This window comes from Chiloscyllium punctatum, chromosome 5 (genome assembly GCF_047496795.1).
Source record: "Chiloscyllium punctatum isolate Juve2018m chromosome 5, sChiPun1.3, whole genome shotgun sequence".
NCBI classification, from domain to species: Eukaryota; Metazoa; Chordata; class Chondrichthyes; order Orectolobiformes; family Hemiscylliidae; genus Chiloscyllium; species Chiloscyllium punctatum.
The window spans coordinates 2260385-2275423 of NC_092743.1; the positions used below are offsets into that span (position 1 = coordinate 2260385).

General features: G+C 42.6%; 1 protein-coding gene across 2 annotated transcripts in view; it reads right to left on the reverse strand.

Annotated features, from left to right (window-relative positions):
- Window positions 1-15039, reverse strand: part of agap3 (ArfGAP with GTPase domain, ankyrin repeat and PH domain 3) — a 655804-nt gene that overhangs the window by 257668 nt on the left and 383097 nt on the right. For both annotated transcript variants that reach the window (XM_072569614.1, XM_072569615.1), the window contains exons 7-9: window positions 10296-10423; window positions 9251-9403; window positions 7250-7342 (exon numbers count right to left, since the gene is read on the reverse strand). In XM_072569614.1, coding sequence (XP_072425715.1) covers window positions 7250-7342; window positions 9251-9403; window positions 10296-10423 — 374 coding nt within the window. The remainder of the gene's footprint in view (window positions 1-7249; window positions 7343-9250; window positions 9404-10295; window positions 10424-15039) is intronic.

Here is a 15039-nt window from a genome sequence, read left to right on the forward strand (position 1 = left end):
CTGGGGCCAGGAGCTGAAGCAATTAATGAAACTGTTCCGACCCAAGATCTGGGGAGGAGACTGTAGCAAGAACGTTTGTGTGAAATGCGAGAGGACAAATGAGCTGAAGAGTTGGCAGTAGCTGGCAAGACAGGTGAAGTGATCCAAGCTCTTCTGTTCCGTTTGTCCATATAGGGGGCATCGGCCTGACCTCGGGGCCTCCGATCGCAGTGAGGGTACACACAGGCTCAGATCTCTGTACGACTTCGATGGTGGTGGTGGTAGCGATGGCGATGAAGGTGATGGCGATGGCGATGGTAGCTGTCCACGCTCACTCTCAGGATGTGTAGAACAGCATGCCCCGCATGAACTTTTAACGTCTTGCTCTGCCACCAACACGATGGGAACACTGCTTCCAGCAAACACCTCGGACCGCGAACGAAACAACACAAACACATTGAAAGCATTGCGTGCAGGCTGAAGTATCAGAATGTGCAGAGACTCTACCCCAGCTCACTGGGTGAGATAAGAGTGTTTGGATTTTGAAGTACAGAAACATTTACAAATGTAGAAAGATGCTGATACGCAGACAGACAAGAAGATTTAAAGCTTTCATTTCCCCTCCCATCAAGTGAGAGAAATGCTGCAAATCGGTTGAAATATGGTCACTCAGGAGAAGTACAAACAGATCAGCAATGGAACAGCTGCAACAAGCCAGCATATTGAACACACTCTCGCATGAAAAGAAATCAAAACTTGCATTGCCAACAAATTAAATGAAAATACAAAATAAATTACACAGAAAGGAAATGTGGAGGCAATTCTGAAGCTGCCTAATACCTATAGGAGAACACCTCATATTCATTCAACCCACAATTGGACCTAATGCCTTCTCCTAATTCCTGTCACTCTTGTTTTATACCACAGGGAACAGGTCTGAGAACCGCATGGCCATAAATAGCCCACGCTGCTAATCATTTCCAATTCTACTGCAATATTAATCATAACAGCTTCATAATACACAGTACATGCTTTAAACACATCCATATACACACTACAATCTATAAACAAACTTAAACTTATACATGCTTATAACATGCTCATGCAACACTATACATGATTCTAAATGTGATCATGCATGTTAAACTACAAAGGCACAATAAATACACCAATATATAGACAACATGTACTTTTAGCACACCCACAGAGAAAGCAAGGGTATAATGTGGTTCGAAGATAAACAGAAGGAAAATAAAGTGAGGATTGTTCATGGGATTGCTCATCAGCAAAACTGATCAGGGAGGACATTAGAATGTTGGAAAGAGATGTTATTGAGGAAGTAACAGCAGAATTCATTTGACTGGAATTAAGAAGCAATATAGGGTCTGATCACATTCTATAGCCCTCCAATGTGTGTGTGTGTGTTAGAGAGAGAGAGAAAGCAAAAGACAGAAAGAAAGGAATAAATCTGCAGGGAAGTCACGGAGATGTGCAAGAACTGTAGAATTGCAATATTGAGGCATTTAAAAATCATTTGGGGAATGTAAGCTGGGTCAGCATTTATTGAACATTTTGAATTACAACATAGAACATTACAGCTCTTTGACCCTCGATGTTGTGCTGACCTGTGGAACAAATCTGAAGCCCATCTATTCTACACTATTCCATTTTCATTCATACAGTTATCCAATGACCATTTAAACACCCTTAATGTTGACAAGTCTACTACTGTGGCAGGCAGTGCATTCCGCAGCCTTACTACTCTTGGAGTAAAGAACCTACCTCTGACATCTGTCCTATATCTATCACTCCTCAATTTAAAGCTATGTCCCCTCATGCTAGCCATCACCATCCGAGGAAAAAGGCTCTCACTGTCCACCCTATCTAACCCTCTGATTATCCTGTCTATTAAGTCACCTCTCAACCTTCTTTTCTCTAATGAAAACAGCCTCAAGTCCCTCAGCCTTTCCTCATAAGTTCTTCCCTCCATACCCGGCAACATCCTAGTAAATCACCTCTGAACCCTTTCCAAAGCTTCCACATCCTTCCTATAATGTGGTGACCAGAACTGCATGTAATACTCCAAGTGTGGCCACACCAGAGTTTTGTACAGCTACAGTGTGATCTCATGGCTCTGAAACTCAATCCCTCTACTAATAAAAGCTAACACACCATACACCTTCTTAACAACTCTATCAACCTGGGTGGCAACTTTTAGGGATCTATGTACATGACACCGAGATCTCATCTGCACCACCAAGAATCTTACTAATAGCCCAGCACTCTGCATTCCTGTTGCACCTTCCAAAGTGAATCACCTCACACTTTTCCACATTAAACTCCATTTGCCATCTCTCAGCCCAGCTCTGCAGCTTATCTATGTCCCTCTGAAACCTACAATACCCTTCAGCATTATCCACAACTCCACTAACCTTACTGTCATCCGCAAATTTACTAACCTATCCTTCTATGCCCACATCCATTTCATTTATAAAGATGACAAACAGCAGTGGACCCAAAATAGACCCTTGCGGTACACCACTGGTAACTGAACCCCAGGATGAACATTTCCCATCAACCACCACCTTCAGCTACCTTCTTCTTTCAGCTAGCTAATTTCTGATCCAAACTGCTGAATCACCTTCAATCCCATGCCTCCGTAGTTTGTGTTATAGCCTACCATTGGGAATCTTATCAATGCCTTACTGAAATCTATATACACCACATCAACTGCTTTACCCTCATCCACCTGTTTGGTCACCTTCTCAAAGAATTCAACAAGGTTTGTGAGGCATGACTTACCCTTCACAAAACCGTGTTGACTATCCTTAATCAAATTATTCCTTTCTAGATGATTACAAATTCTATCTCTTATAACCTTTCCCAACATTTTACCCACAACCGAAGTAAGGGTCACTGGTCTATAAGTAGGTTGTCGCTACTCCCCTTCTTGAACAATGGAACAACATTTGCTATCCTCCAATCTTCTGACAAAATTCATGTAGACAACGACGACATAATGACCAAAGCCTAAGGCTCTGCAATCTCCTTCCTGGCATCCCAGAGAATCCGAGGATAAATCCCATCCAGCCCAGGGGATTTACCTATTTTTACACTTTCCAGAATTGCTAACACCTCCTCCTTGCAAACGTCAATCCTGTCTATTCTAGTAGCTTGTATCTCAGCATTCTTCTCAACAACATTGTCTATTTCCAATGTGAATACTGACAAGAAAATACTCATTTAGCGCTTCCCCCATCCCCTCAGACTCCACGCACAACTTCCCACTACTATCCTTGATTGGCTCTAATCTTTCTCTAGTCATTCTTTTATTCCTGATATACCTGTAGCAAGCTTTAGGGTTTTCCTTGATCCTACCACTTCTCATGTCCCCTCCTGGCTAATTTGTAACTCTCAACTATTCTTCAGCAGTGATGGTGAGCTGCTGTCTTGAACCAAAGCAGTCCATTTGCTGCAGGTAGACCCACAATGCCCTTCAGGAGGGAATTCAAAGATTTTGGCCCAGCGACAATGAAGGAATGGCAAAAGATTTCCAAGTCAGAATGGTGCGGGGTGTGGAGGGGAACATGCAGGGGTGGTGTTCCTGTGTATCTGTTGCCCTTGTCCTTCTCGATGGAAGTGGTTGTGGGTTTAGAAGGTGCTGTCTGAGGATCTTTGGTGAATTTGTGCAGTGCGTCTTGTAGATGATACGCACTGTTGCTACTGAGCATCGGTGTGGAGCGAGTGGATGTTTGTAGATTGTGGTGCCAATCAAATGGGCTGCTTTATCCTGGATGATGTCAAGCTTCACAGTAATGTGAGAGTAAGAAGGGAAAGAAATTTCTGGAATGTGTTTAAGGGAACATTCTTGCTCAGCAAGGTCAGTTGGTAAGTTGGGTCAAAGATCTGGAGTTCCCTCCTTACCTACAACATGTGCATTGCAGTCGTTCAAGATTGCAGTTCACCACCACCTTCTCAGGGGGCAACTAGGGACGTGCAATAAATGCTGGACCCAGCCAGTGAGGGTCCCGTCCAACAAGTAAATTAAAAATAAAACATGTTCTTAGCCAAATTAGAATAGAGCCCTTCTGGATCTGGTGCTGAGGAATGGGGTCAGCAAGAGCCATGAACCAAGAGTCTGTCATGGAGCTTTTGGCTAAGGGTGAACACTAGACCAAAGACATTGGAGCAGAAGTAGGCCATTCAGCCCATCAAGTCTGCACTGCCATTCAATGAGATTATGGTTGATTTAATAATCCTCAACAAACACAAACAAAACCAGAAATTGGTGCAAAATCTCAGCAGGTCTGGCAGCTTCTGTGGACAGAAGTCAGAGTTAACATTTCGGGTCCACTGACCCTTCCTCAGAACTCCTCTGATAATCCTCAATCCCACTCTCCTGTCTTGTCTCCATCACCCTTGATTCCTTCACTATTGAAAAGTCTGTCTACTTCAGCCTTGAACATGCCTGATAATCAAGTGGACTAGCTTAAAGAGAGAAAGCAGCAAATTATGCCAATGGTTATCTATGATTACTGCGTTTCTATGTAAATAATTTGGATATTGGAACACTGACTAAAATTTAAACTTGTATACGATACCAAATTTCAATGACTTAGCAACAGTTAGCGTGATATGGATATGGATATAAACAAGTTAGCAGAAAGGATAGGGGCAGATGGAGTTAAATAGACCAATATGAAGCATTCAATTGTGGCAGAAGAGAGGGGAAGAAGCAATATATACTTCATGGCACAATTCCAAGGAGTGGAGAAATCTGGAAATTCATGGTGCATTGAACTTTGAAGATGGAAGGACATACTGAGAGAGTGACTGACAAAGCATAAGGGTCTTGGACTTTGTAAATAAACGCAATGCATACAGAAGCAGTGAGAGCAGGCTTTGTTTTCCTTGGAACAAAGGAAATGAGGACATTAATGATCATTTGTTCAGATAAGGTAGACAAAAGAAAAGTTCTTCCCATTAGCTGATAGCATGGTTATAAAATATTGGGCAAGAGATACAAAGGGAAATGTGAGCAATAACTATTTTCCAGTGAGTGGTAATGATCTGGAAGGCGATGCCCACGAGGGTGGTGGAAGTAGAGATGATTATTTGAAAAGGAAATTATTCAAAGTCTCTGACATATCTTTCTATTCTAGTATTAATTCCTCAGTCTCTAAGGGCCATTCACTTTAGATACTCTCCTTTTTATGAAATAGTATAAGCTTTTACTGAATTTTTGTTTCTTGTTAATTTCTAATCTTAATCCTTTTTAGGCATAATTCACTAGCTCATAAAATTTTCCCAATTTCTGCTTACCACTAATCTTCGTAGTATTTACTTGCAATTTAATACTGTCCCCAACTTTGCTTAGTTATCCATTGGTGATGCATTCTTCTCAGAGTCTTTCTTTCTCAATGTAATATATCTTTTTTGTGAGTTATGAAATATTTCCTTAAATGCTTGCTGTTATCCCTTTTATCATTCATTCAGGGGATGTGGGTATCGCTGGCTGGGCCAATGTTTATAGTCCTTCCCCAATTACCAATGAGAAGGTGGTGAGCTTCCTTCTTGAACTGCTGCAATCCATTTGGTGTAGGGGTGCATGCACAATTTTGTTAGGGAAGGGAAGTCCAGAATTTTAATCCAGGATACTGAAGGAATGGGGACATAATTCCAAATTCTCCTTACTGAATGGTGAAGGAGTGGGCCAAATAGCCTATTCTTGCTTCCAAATTCATAAGTTCTTTTTGCTCCTGAAGCATTGCACTGACCAAAGCTCCAGCTCTAGCTCATCAGTTCTGAGCCAGAGTTCCTTGAGCTGCAGACACGTATTGCAGAAGTGGATGTTGGAGATCACATTGACGCTCACCTGCTCCCACGGGCCACAGCTGCAAGACATCACCTGTCCTGGCATCTCCATTACATTTTGTTTAACTATTTAGATCTTCAAGTTACAAAATATTACACAACAATTATTTCTAGTTATATTAAGTTTACTTGTTGAGTCATGAATATAACACAGGACTGATACCTCCCTGGCAGGCGTTTAAACTACAGCTTCACCAAATAAACAACTACCTGCTTGCAAGAGATGCAATGGGAATGTAAGGAAGAATGTTATTACACAGACAGTGGTGATGACCTGAAGTTCATAGCCTACACAGGAGGTGGAGTTAGAGACAATCGATGATTTCAAAAGAAACTAGGCAGGCACTTGTTGGTAATAACTTTGTGGGACAGGGATAGAGTGTGTGAATGAGACTGGGAGTTGACATGGATTCCATGAGCCAAATGGTCATGTTCTGAGCAGTAATGGCTCTTTAACTATGCATATTATAATCAAACACATGAATACATATCACATGTATTAATAAACCTCAAACACATAGTACAGAAACTAAGCAAACATATAAAATGTACTGCCTGGTTAAAGTATGCCTTTCACATAGACAAGACACTGACAAAGTCTGTAACGCACACACCAAATGTTACAAACGAGTGTAACAAACACAAGGTACACTACAAATGAACTATCATGGAGCAGTACACACATGCCTGATATTAAAGGATGCAGAGTGAGAGAAGAGCATCGGGATACTGGAAGTTACAGAGCTGGCACTGAGACACATGGGTTGGGTGACTATCCTGCCCATTTGATCTATTTTCTAAGTGGCATACCCAGATCAAAGGATAAAGCACAGGCCTGAAACTTGTGGTATAAACAGACAGCCTTCAACTGATCACCACAATGAAACATCTGATTACAGGTAGAAAACAACACAAGTACACTTGGGGCTCATGAATCACAAAGTCTGATCTCATTCAGTTCTTTCATCTCATAATAAGCCAGTGATAGCATTATTTCCCACCCTCTTACAAACAGAGAATGCTAAACATCATTCTGAAGAGTTTAAGAAAGCTGATACCTGATCAGATGCAGGGTTTTATGTCCAGGACACAAGTATTAATACCTGTCAATGGAGCAGGCAGTGGATGGTACGGCACCAATGCTGCTACAGGTACCCATCACATCTAGTGTATTATCTGAAAACCTTTCTGGTAGCTTAGGTTTTCTAAAGTTTTTTTAAAACTAGGATTATAACAGGAGCAGCCACTTAACTGAAACTGAGTGAGATCTGACAATGTCAATAGATTATGAGGGGTTAGCCCCTGCCCCATAGCACTTGCTGAGGGACCCAGGATATTCTGACATTATGGAAACAGATTCCACTGAGAATGGACCAAGTAGTATAACACTACTTACCTGCTTGATGGGGATAGCTCGCCCACTCCCAATATTGTCTGGTTTACCATCTATGCTTTTCTTGTCTTTATCGGTGTCACTGCCCTTTCGAGACTAAAAGTAAGAAGGAAAAACAAATTTAAAAACTGTATTGCAAAAAGTTTCCTCCCCAAACTCCTAAAGAGCTCATTCTTCCCCCAACATCCGTCAAGAAACCCATGCCACCTCACACCAGATCCTTGTTCCTTCCTAACCACATCATCCCACCCAACTCACAAACTCACTCCTCTCCAAATACATACCTCAGGGCTCCTCCTCAGGGCCCAGCACTGTGAGTCTCCAGCCAAAAGCTGACTGTCTCCACAACTCTGAAATCTACCTGACAAACAGCGTAGGTATGTCCAGTGAACATAAAGTTGGTTAAACAGAACCTGATAAAGTAATGACTCATCAGCCTACTATTGATTATGTGAGAGATGTTGGAATGGGGTCATCAACAGTGCAACTGAAAAGCTCATTGAGATTTTCCAGACCTCACTCCAGTCTTGGTTCAAACACAGACGTAAGAGCTGAACTCCAGAGGGAAGGTCTGCTTCTCCTGAGCAATTAGGGATGGTTAAGAAATGTTGGTCTAGTCAGTGAACCCCACATCCAATGAATGAACTGTAAAAAAGGTGAGATGAGAAAAAGTGCCCTCAACATCAAGGCCACATTGAACTGATTGGCATCAAGGAGCATAAGGAAAATTGGAATCAATGGGAAAGTTGGGGGTGGAAAATAGTTGTCGGAGGTCAGTCATTTCAGCTGCAGGTCATTTCTGCAGGAGTTCCTCAGGGTAATGCCCTCGGTCCAACCATCTTCAGCTGCTTCATCAATGAGCTTCCCGCCATCATAAAGTCAGAAGTGGGAATGTTCACTGATGATCACACAATGTTCAGCACCATTCATAATTCCTCAGATGCTGAAGCAGTCCATTTCCAAATACAGTAAGATCTGGACAATACTCAGGTTTGGGCTGATAGGTGATAAGTAACATTCGTGCAACACAATTTGCAGACAATGACCATCTCCAACAAGTGAGAATCTACCTCCCTGACATTAAATAGCATTACCATCACCAAAGCACCAAACTATACAGTTAAAGCAAGCCTTCACCACTTCTGTACTCAAATTCTCTTGCAGGAAAGGCTAACATTCCATTAGCCTTCCTAGTAGCTTGTTGCACCGACATTTTAGCTTCAGCAACTTGTTGATGGGGACGCCCAAGCTTCTCTGCACATGTACTTTTCAACTCACAACAACTTTCACAACACGTGCTTTGTTCCCAAGCAGTATTGAATGCAATTAATGCTTTGGAAGTCAAATGTAGTAACTACTTGGAACTGCCTGTTCCTGAATGTTACAATATTCACAGATTACTGAAATGTACAATAAAAAAAATTAATATGAAATTGGAAGCTTACTGATGTATGCCAATCAAATTCTACTATGGATCTAAGCCAAAGCTTAGGCTAGCACTGTAGTCACTTTCTGAAGAAATGATACGAGTTAAAGCTCTGTCTTTTCTCTAAACATCAGTCTGTCTCTCTCTTCCTTTAAAGTTGTCTTATAACCTACATCTATCGCCAAAAATTCTAGCTGCACACCAGTCATTTTCTTTAACTCATTGTCAATTTTTATCTGTAGTCAATTACCTTTAGTCAAATTGTATTTGTTATGTTAAGAGGTGCCACAGGACATAAAACAGCAGAATGAATGCAAGTTATTGTTGATCTGCTGTGGGTGGATGTTTAGAATCCTTCGGCACCATCTGGACAGTAGGCAGTTCACCTGATTTCAGCCAAACCAATACGAATAAAAGCAAGTTAACCCTCTTTGATTTCTGCTGGTTATTGCATCTTATTAAAGGCAAAGTGTTGTTTCATAAACATTCACCTTTTTTAAGAAACTTGCTGCATAAAAACACACCAGTGCAATTACAAGAGATGCCTGCGCCAATCACATTCTCAGTTGTGCACTCACTGTGAAAATGTTGGAACGTCGCTTGGATTGTTTGCGGATGGGGGTGGGAGTGCTGGACGCAGCAATTGTTTCAATTCGCAATTCCTTCTGGCTCATACTGGGTGTGGACGGCACAGATGAAGAATAGTCACTGAAAACCCCTCCATTAGCAGCCTGTGGGATTCACAACAAATTAAAACCAGGAAGAAGCACAACACTCTCTAAACAGGCCTCACCGTCTAAGTGAATATATTAAACAGACCATCACCCCAAAACAACAATTTTAAATTATACTCCTAAAATACTTCAAGATCCGGAAAGGGTCTATAAATTTAAATCTTAGCTGTGCAATAGCTCCAACTAAGACCACAGATGAAATGCTTAACTCCTTCATTTAACTATCTCCAGTCAAAAGGACAGTTCAGTGTGTCTTTACATTTGTGTGTGCTTACATCTGTTTTGTTCCTTACCTGTCTCTTGTTTGTAGCAACCAACATATTAGGAGAGACTGGTTGTTGCACAGACATTTACATGGAACATCAACCAATACATTGGGCATCTCACTCACCACACAGCTGGAACAACATTCTATTCTTAATCTTTCCTGGCAGGTGGGCATCGCTGGCTGAGCCAGCAGATACGGCCCACCTCTAGTTTCTCTGGAGAAGGTGGTGAGTTGCTTTCTTGAACTGCTGTAGCCCACATGCTGTGGTTACATCCACAGTTCTTTTCTGTACTCTTTTTGGTACAACTGATTGGCTTGTAGACCATTTCAGAGAACAGATATGAGCAAAACACATTGCTATGGTTCTGGAAGCACAGACTGAGTAATGACTGCAGGTTTCCTTCTGAATCAAAGAGTGTTTAATGACAATATCAGATAATTATAACAGGCACAAGGCTTTCAATCTTTTTATGATTAATTGAATTTTTTAATTAGTTCATCCAATTTTTATATTAATGCTCACCCCTGCACCTCTGGATGACAAACAGTGGCATTACTACTTGTACCATTGTTTCCTGTCAAGTTTTGATAGACTGACTAGCACAGACAGCAGAGCCTCACCTGGTTAATGTGCACAGATGGGATGGAGGCAGTTGGAACGGAGGAATGACTCGGAGAGTTTGGCAGTGATTTGCAGGGTCCAATCGATAACTGCTGCTTCTTACGTAATGCCACAATCTTCTGAGCCACTAAATGAGTGAACAGCAGGGACATTAGGCTTTCTCACAGAGCTTATCGGGTTTCTATAGAAATCTGCTACAGACAGATTTAGCTTCCTCTCCCTGTAAAGATGTTGACTCTGGTTCAGCAAAGTTTCAACACTTCCAGGTACTTCAGACAAGCAACTGTCAGTGAGCAGAGAATTCAACTGTCGGCAAACTATTTACATCTGTAGCAATACCACCATTGATTCAAAAGTTCTACTCACCCCTCCCCAGCAACCAGTACTGAGACCATTTCAATTGCAAGCCCAGTTGAGATCAGTTTTATTCCAACCAATTGCTTTTTTTTGTGGAGGAGTGGATAGATACTACAAACCAGACATTAGATCTGTAGCAGTAACAAAGTTCTCACTCAAATGCCAACAGGCTGACACCCTATTGCGAGTTGCAATACTTCAATCAACCAGCAAAGAGGGCTGTGAGACCTGAGACTTCAGTTGGAATAACACCACCATCTGCCGGTAACTCAGTGGTACTGCAGCTACACAACCATGAGTGAAGTTTAACGTTGTCAATAACATGGGTTAAAAACAATTCATTATTAAAAGAGCTATGGCGAACAACATTCTGTCAACAGAAGGGAAAAGAGCAGGTACAATAACTGAAAATCAGGCACGTAGTGCTGAAACAACCTTTTAGCCCTTATCCAATAGGCTTAAGATTTCCGTGCAGACTGGGTCAAAGCTTAGAAATTTGATGGGCAAAATGACCATGGCATTATGTCAGAGGACAATATTCAGTCAGAGGAGTGAAAAGGAATGTGGAAATGATCGAAGACAGCATAATTCAAGGGGTAAATACCGTTTTCTCCAGACACAGTTTGAATTCTAACTATTGTGTTATATACCTGGTGCCACTTTTTAAAAATTCATTCACAAGATGAAGTCATCGGTGGCCAGGCAGCATTTATTGCATATCCCTAATCACCCAGAGGGCAGTTAAGTGTCAGCCACTTAGCTGTGGGTCTGGAATCACATGGAGGCCAGACCAGGTAAGGACAGCAAGGTAAAAACAAGTATTCAGATGCTGGAAACCAGAGTCTAGATTAGAGTGGTGCTGGAAAAGCACAGCAGGTCAGGCAGCATCTGAGGAGCAGGAAAATCGATATTTTGGGCAAAAGCCCATCATCAGGAATAGAGGCAGGGGCCTGCAGGGTGGAGAGATAAATGAGAGGGGGTGGGGGTGGGGAGAAAGTAGCATAGAGTACAATAGGTGAATGGGGGTGGGGATGAGATGGGAGGTCAGAGAGGAGGGTGGGGAAGATAACAAAGAGTACAATGGATGAGTGGGGGTGGGGATGGAGATGATAGGTCCCTAAAGCTCTCTGCGAGGAGGCGTCCAGTCTCCCCAATGTAGAGGAGACCGCATTGGGAGCAACGGATATAATAAGTGATATTGGTGGATGCGCAGGTAAAACTTTGATGGATGTGGAAGGCTCCTTTGGGGCCCTGGATGGAGGTGTGGGCGCAGGTTTTTCAACTCCTGTGGTGGCAGGGGAGGATGCCAGGGAGGGAGGGTGGGTTGTTGGGGGGGCGTGGATCTGACCAGGTAGTCACAGAGGGAACGGTCTTTGTGGAAAGCGGAAAACACCAGGGGGGGTTCTGTCCTTGTTCCATTGGAGGGTTGGGGTTTGAGAGGTAGAGGGGCGGGATGTGGATGAGATGCGTTGGAGGGCATCTTTAACCACGTGGGAAGGGAAATTGCGGTCTCTAAAGAAGGAGGCCATCTGGTGTGTTCTGTGGTGGAACTGGTCCTCCTGGGAGCAGATACGGCGGAGGCAGAGGAATTGGGAATATAGAATGGTATTTTTGCAGGAGGTAGGGTAGGAAGATGTCACTGGGAATACGGTATTTCACTTCCCAAGGACATTAGTGAACCATATGGGTTTTTCTCGACAATTCATCCGGATATTTATTGAAGTCAAATCATCTGCCATGGTGGGCTTTGAACCAAAGTCCCCAGAATATTATCTGGGTCTGTGGGTTAACAGTCCAGCGATAATACCACTAGCTATCACCTCCTCCTGGAGATATCTCCTTATGGTTGGAGACCCTAACTTGGGGTGGAAGAGGGAGGATCCAATTGTTGTCATCATCCACATTAGAACCAATGACACTGGTAGAACGGAGAATGAATAATCTCAGGATTGTTACCGAAGTTGTTCAAAAACAGAAATTGGAGCAAACAGAAGCAGAAATTTGTAGCTGAAAGAAAGGGGTTTCAATAGCAGCAATACTAATGAAAGAGAGAGTTCCTTCAAGAGACAAGCACCAGTTAAAGTAAGTCGTCTTCAGTGAGCCGAGAAATCTAGCAATGAGAGCAAAAGAAACATCTTTAAACTGAAACAGAGCAAAGTTGGACAAGGATTCAGGAAAAGTTAAATGCAGGATAGGTGACAAAAACATTAAGAGTGCAGAGAAGAGTCGGGGTTTAAATAACAAAAATAACCAGAATGTGTGGGGAAGGCATAGAGAAAGTGTCAAAGGCCAAGACTGTAGAAGATCACATCACATAACAGAAAAAAAATTAAAAGCTAGAGACGTTATCAAATTGAGTAAATCATTAATAATATGGATAGTTAACAGTCAAGATGGATGGGACAGTAAGTGGCTGGGTTATCTTTTCTGCTTTTTGTGTACACGATATACCTGGGCAATTTGCCATGTGATTGGTAGATGCCAGTGTTGTGACTGTACTAGAACAAACTGGCTAGGGAAATGGCAAGTTCAGGAACACAAGTCTTAGCAGAAATCTGATAGAGATATATAAGGTTATGAGAGGCATAGACAAGGTGAATAGAAAGCAGTTGTTCCCCTCAGCTGAAGGGTAAATAAAAAGGGACACATTTTTATGGTGAAAGACATGAGGTTTAGAGGAAAGGTTTCACCCAAGTTAGCAGTCCCTATCAGGGAACTCAGATTCTGTTAGGAGGAGGAGCCAGTGTTGGACTGGGGTGCACATAGTTTAAAATCACACAATGCCAAGTGTTATATGGACTATATGATTTTGGCGTTGTATGATTTTTAATCATATTCTATGAGGTCCACCTGGCTGATCTTGCTTTAATCACTACATCCCTCCCTCGTGAGATCTGGGATATAGGCCTGTTATTTCTCTTGTAGCCTCTCCTGGGGTGTTTTCACACCAGTTCTGTTCCTTTGACTCAGCCTTGGATACCGACGATGTGTACCAGACCATAGTCTGCCTCTTGCACTCAGAGCATCTTGGAAAAAATTCATCCTCTTCTTCAGGCGGGAGTAAAGCTGTCAAGGCTGTGACATTTATTTAATTTATGATTGTCACACGTACTTAGGTACAATAAAAAGTTTGTTTTACATGCAGTACAGGCAGATCATAACAAAAGATCATAGGTTGATTGAATAGAGTGAGGAAAGATCAACATTAGATTCAAAATTTGAGAGGTCCATCTCAGACTCCGAAGTTTCTTCGACACCAGAGAGGGGAAAATCCACAGGTTCCGAAAGACTTTCCGGCTGTTCTGAGGGATCAGGTACATTTTGCTCCTGCTCGTTAGCGAGTCTACAGCTTTCATGTGGTCCATGTGCTTGCTCAGGACAATCTCACCGACCCAAAGTTTGTACATTGGGGACCCGACCTCATAGTAACCATGCCTCTCACCCATGCAGGGCCATTCCCATGGTTTTGGCACCAAACTTTGTCATCAGAAGTAAACTGTTTCTCGTGTGTCCCTGATGCTGTTTCACCCTCCTCCCTAGGTCCGGGAAGATCAGATTTAACCTGCCGCTGAGTCTTTTCCCCATTAGTAACTCCGCCGGAGCTATCCCTGTAGTTGCATGAGGTACGATAATCAAAGAGAAACCAGGGCAGTTTGGTTCCTTTCAGCCTGCCTTCAAAGTTTGGTTGGTCTTTCTGCCAGGCCATTGGACAACGGATGGCATGGAGCTATCCTTATATGCCGAATGCCATTTGACTTCTGGAAGTACTTGAATTTGCTGCTGGTAAATGATGGTCTACTGTCTGTGACCAACACTTCCAGGAGTCCGTGTATTGCGAAAGACGCGCACACCCTTTCTGACATTGTCCCATGTTTGATGAATGAACTCTATACACGTTCAACCATTTTCAATGGGCATCCACAATGGCTAAGAACATTAAGCCCATGAAAGGACCTGCATAGTCAATGTGTAACCGAGTCTAGGCTTTAGCCAGCCATTTCCACGGTAATTTTTGACCTTGTTGGCACTCTGGGCACTGTCCCACCAATGCAGATGTGTCTGCATCCGATCCTGGCCAACAGACATAACTTCTCACCAACATCTTCATTTTGGAAACTCCTTGATGACCCTGGTGGAATTCAGCCATATGTAGCAAAACCTTTGCTCAGGCCAATCACTCTTGCTCCTATAATAAAATGCCATTCTCTATGGTGATCTGGTCTTGCTGGGTCCAGAAAGATTTCAATTCTGATTGTGTTGCCCTTTTGTTGCCCCGCTCACCACCAGCTGGTTTAGGTTTGCCAGGATCAGGTCTTTTTGTGTCCACAGTCTGATTTTGTCAGCGGTGACCAGAAGGATGCCCACAAAGTTTGTTCTGATTTGGAT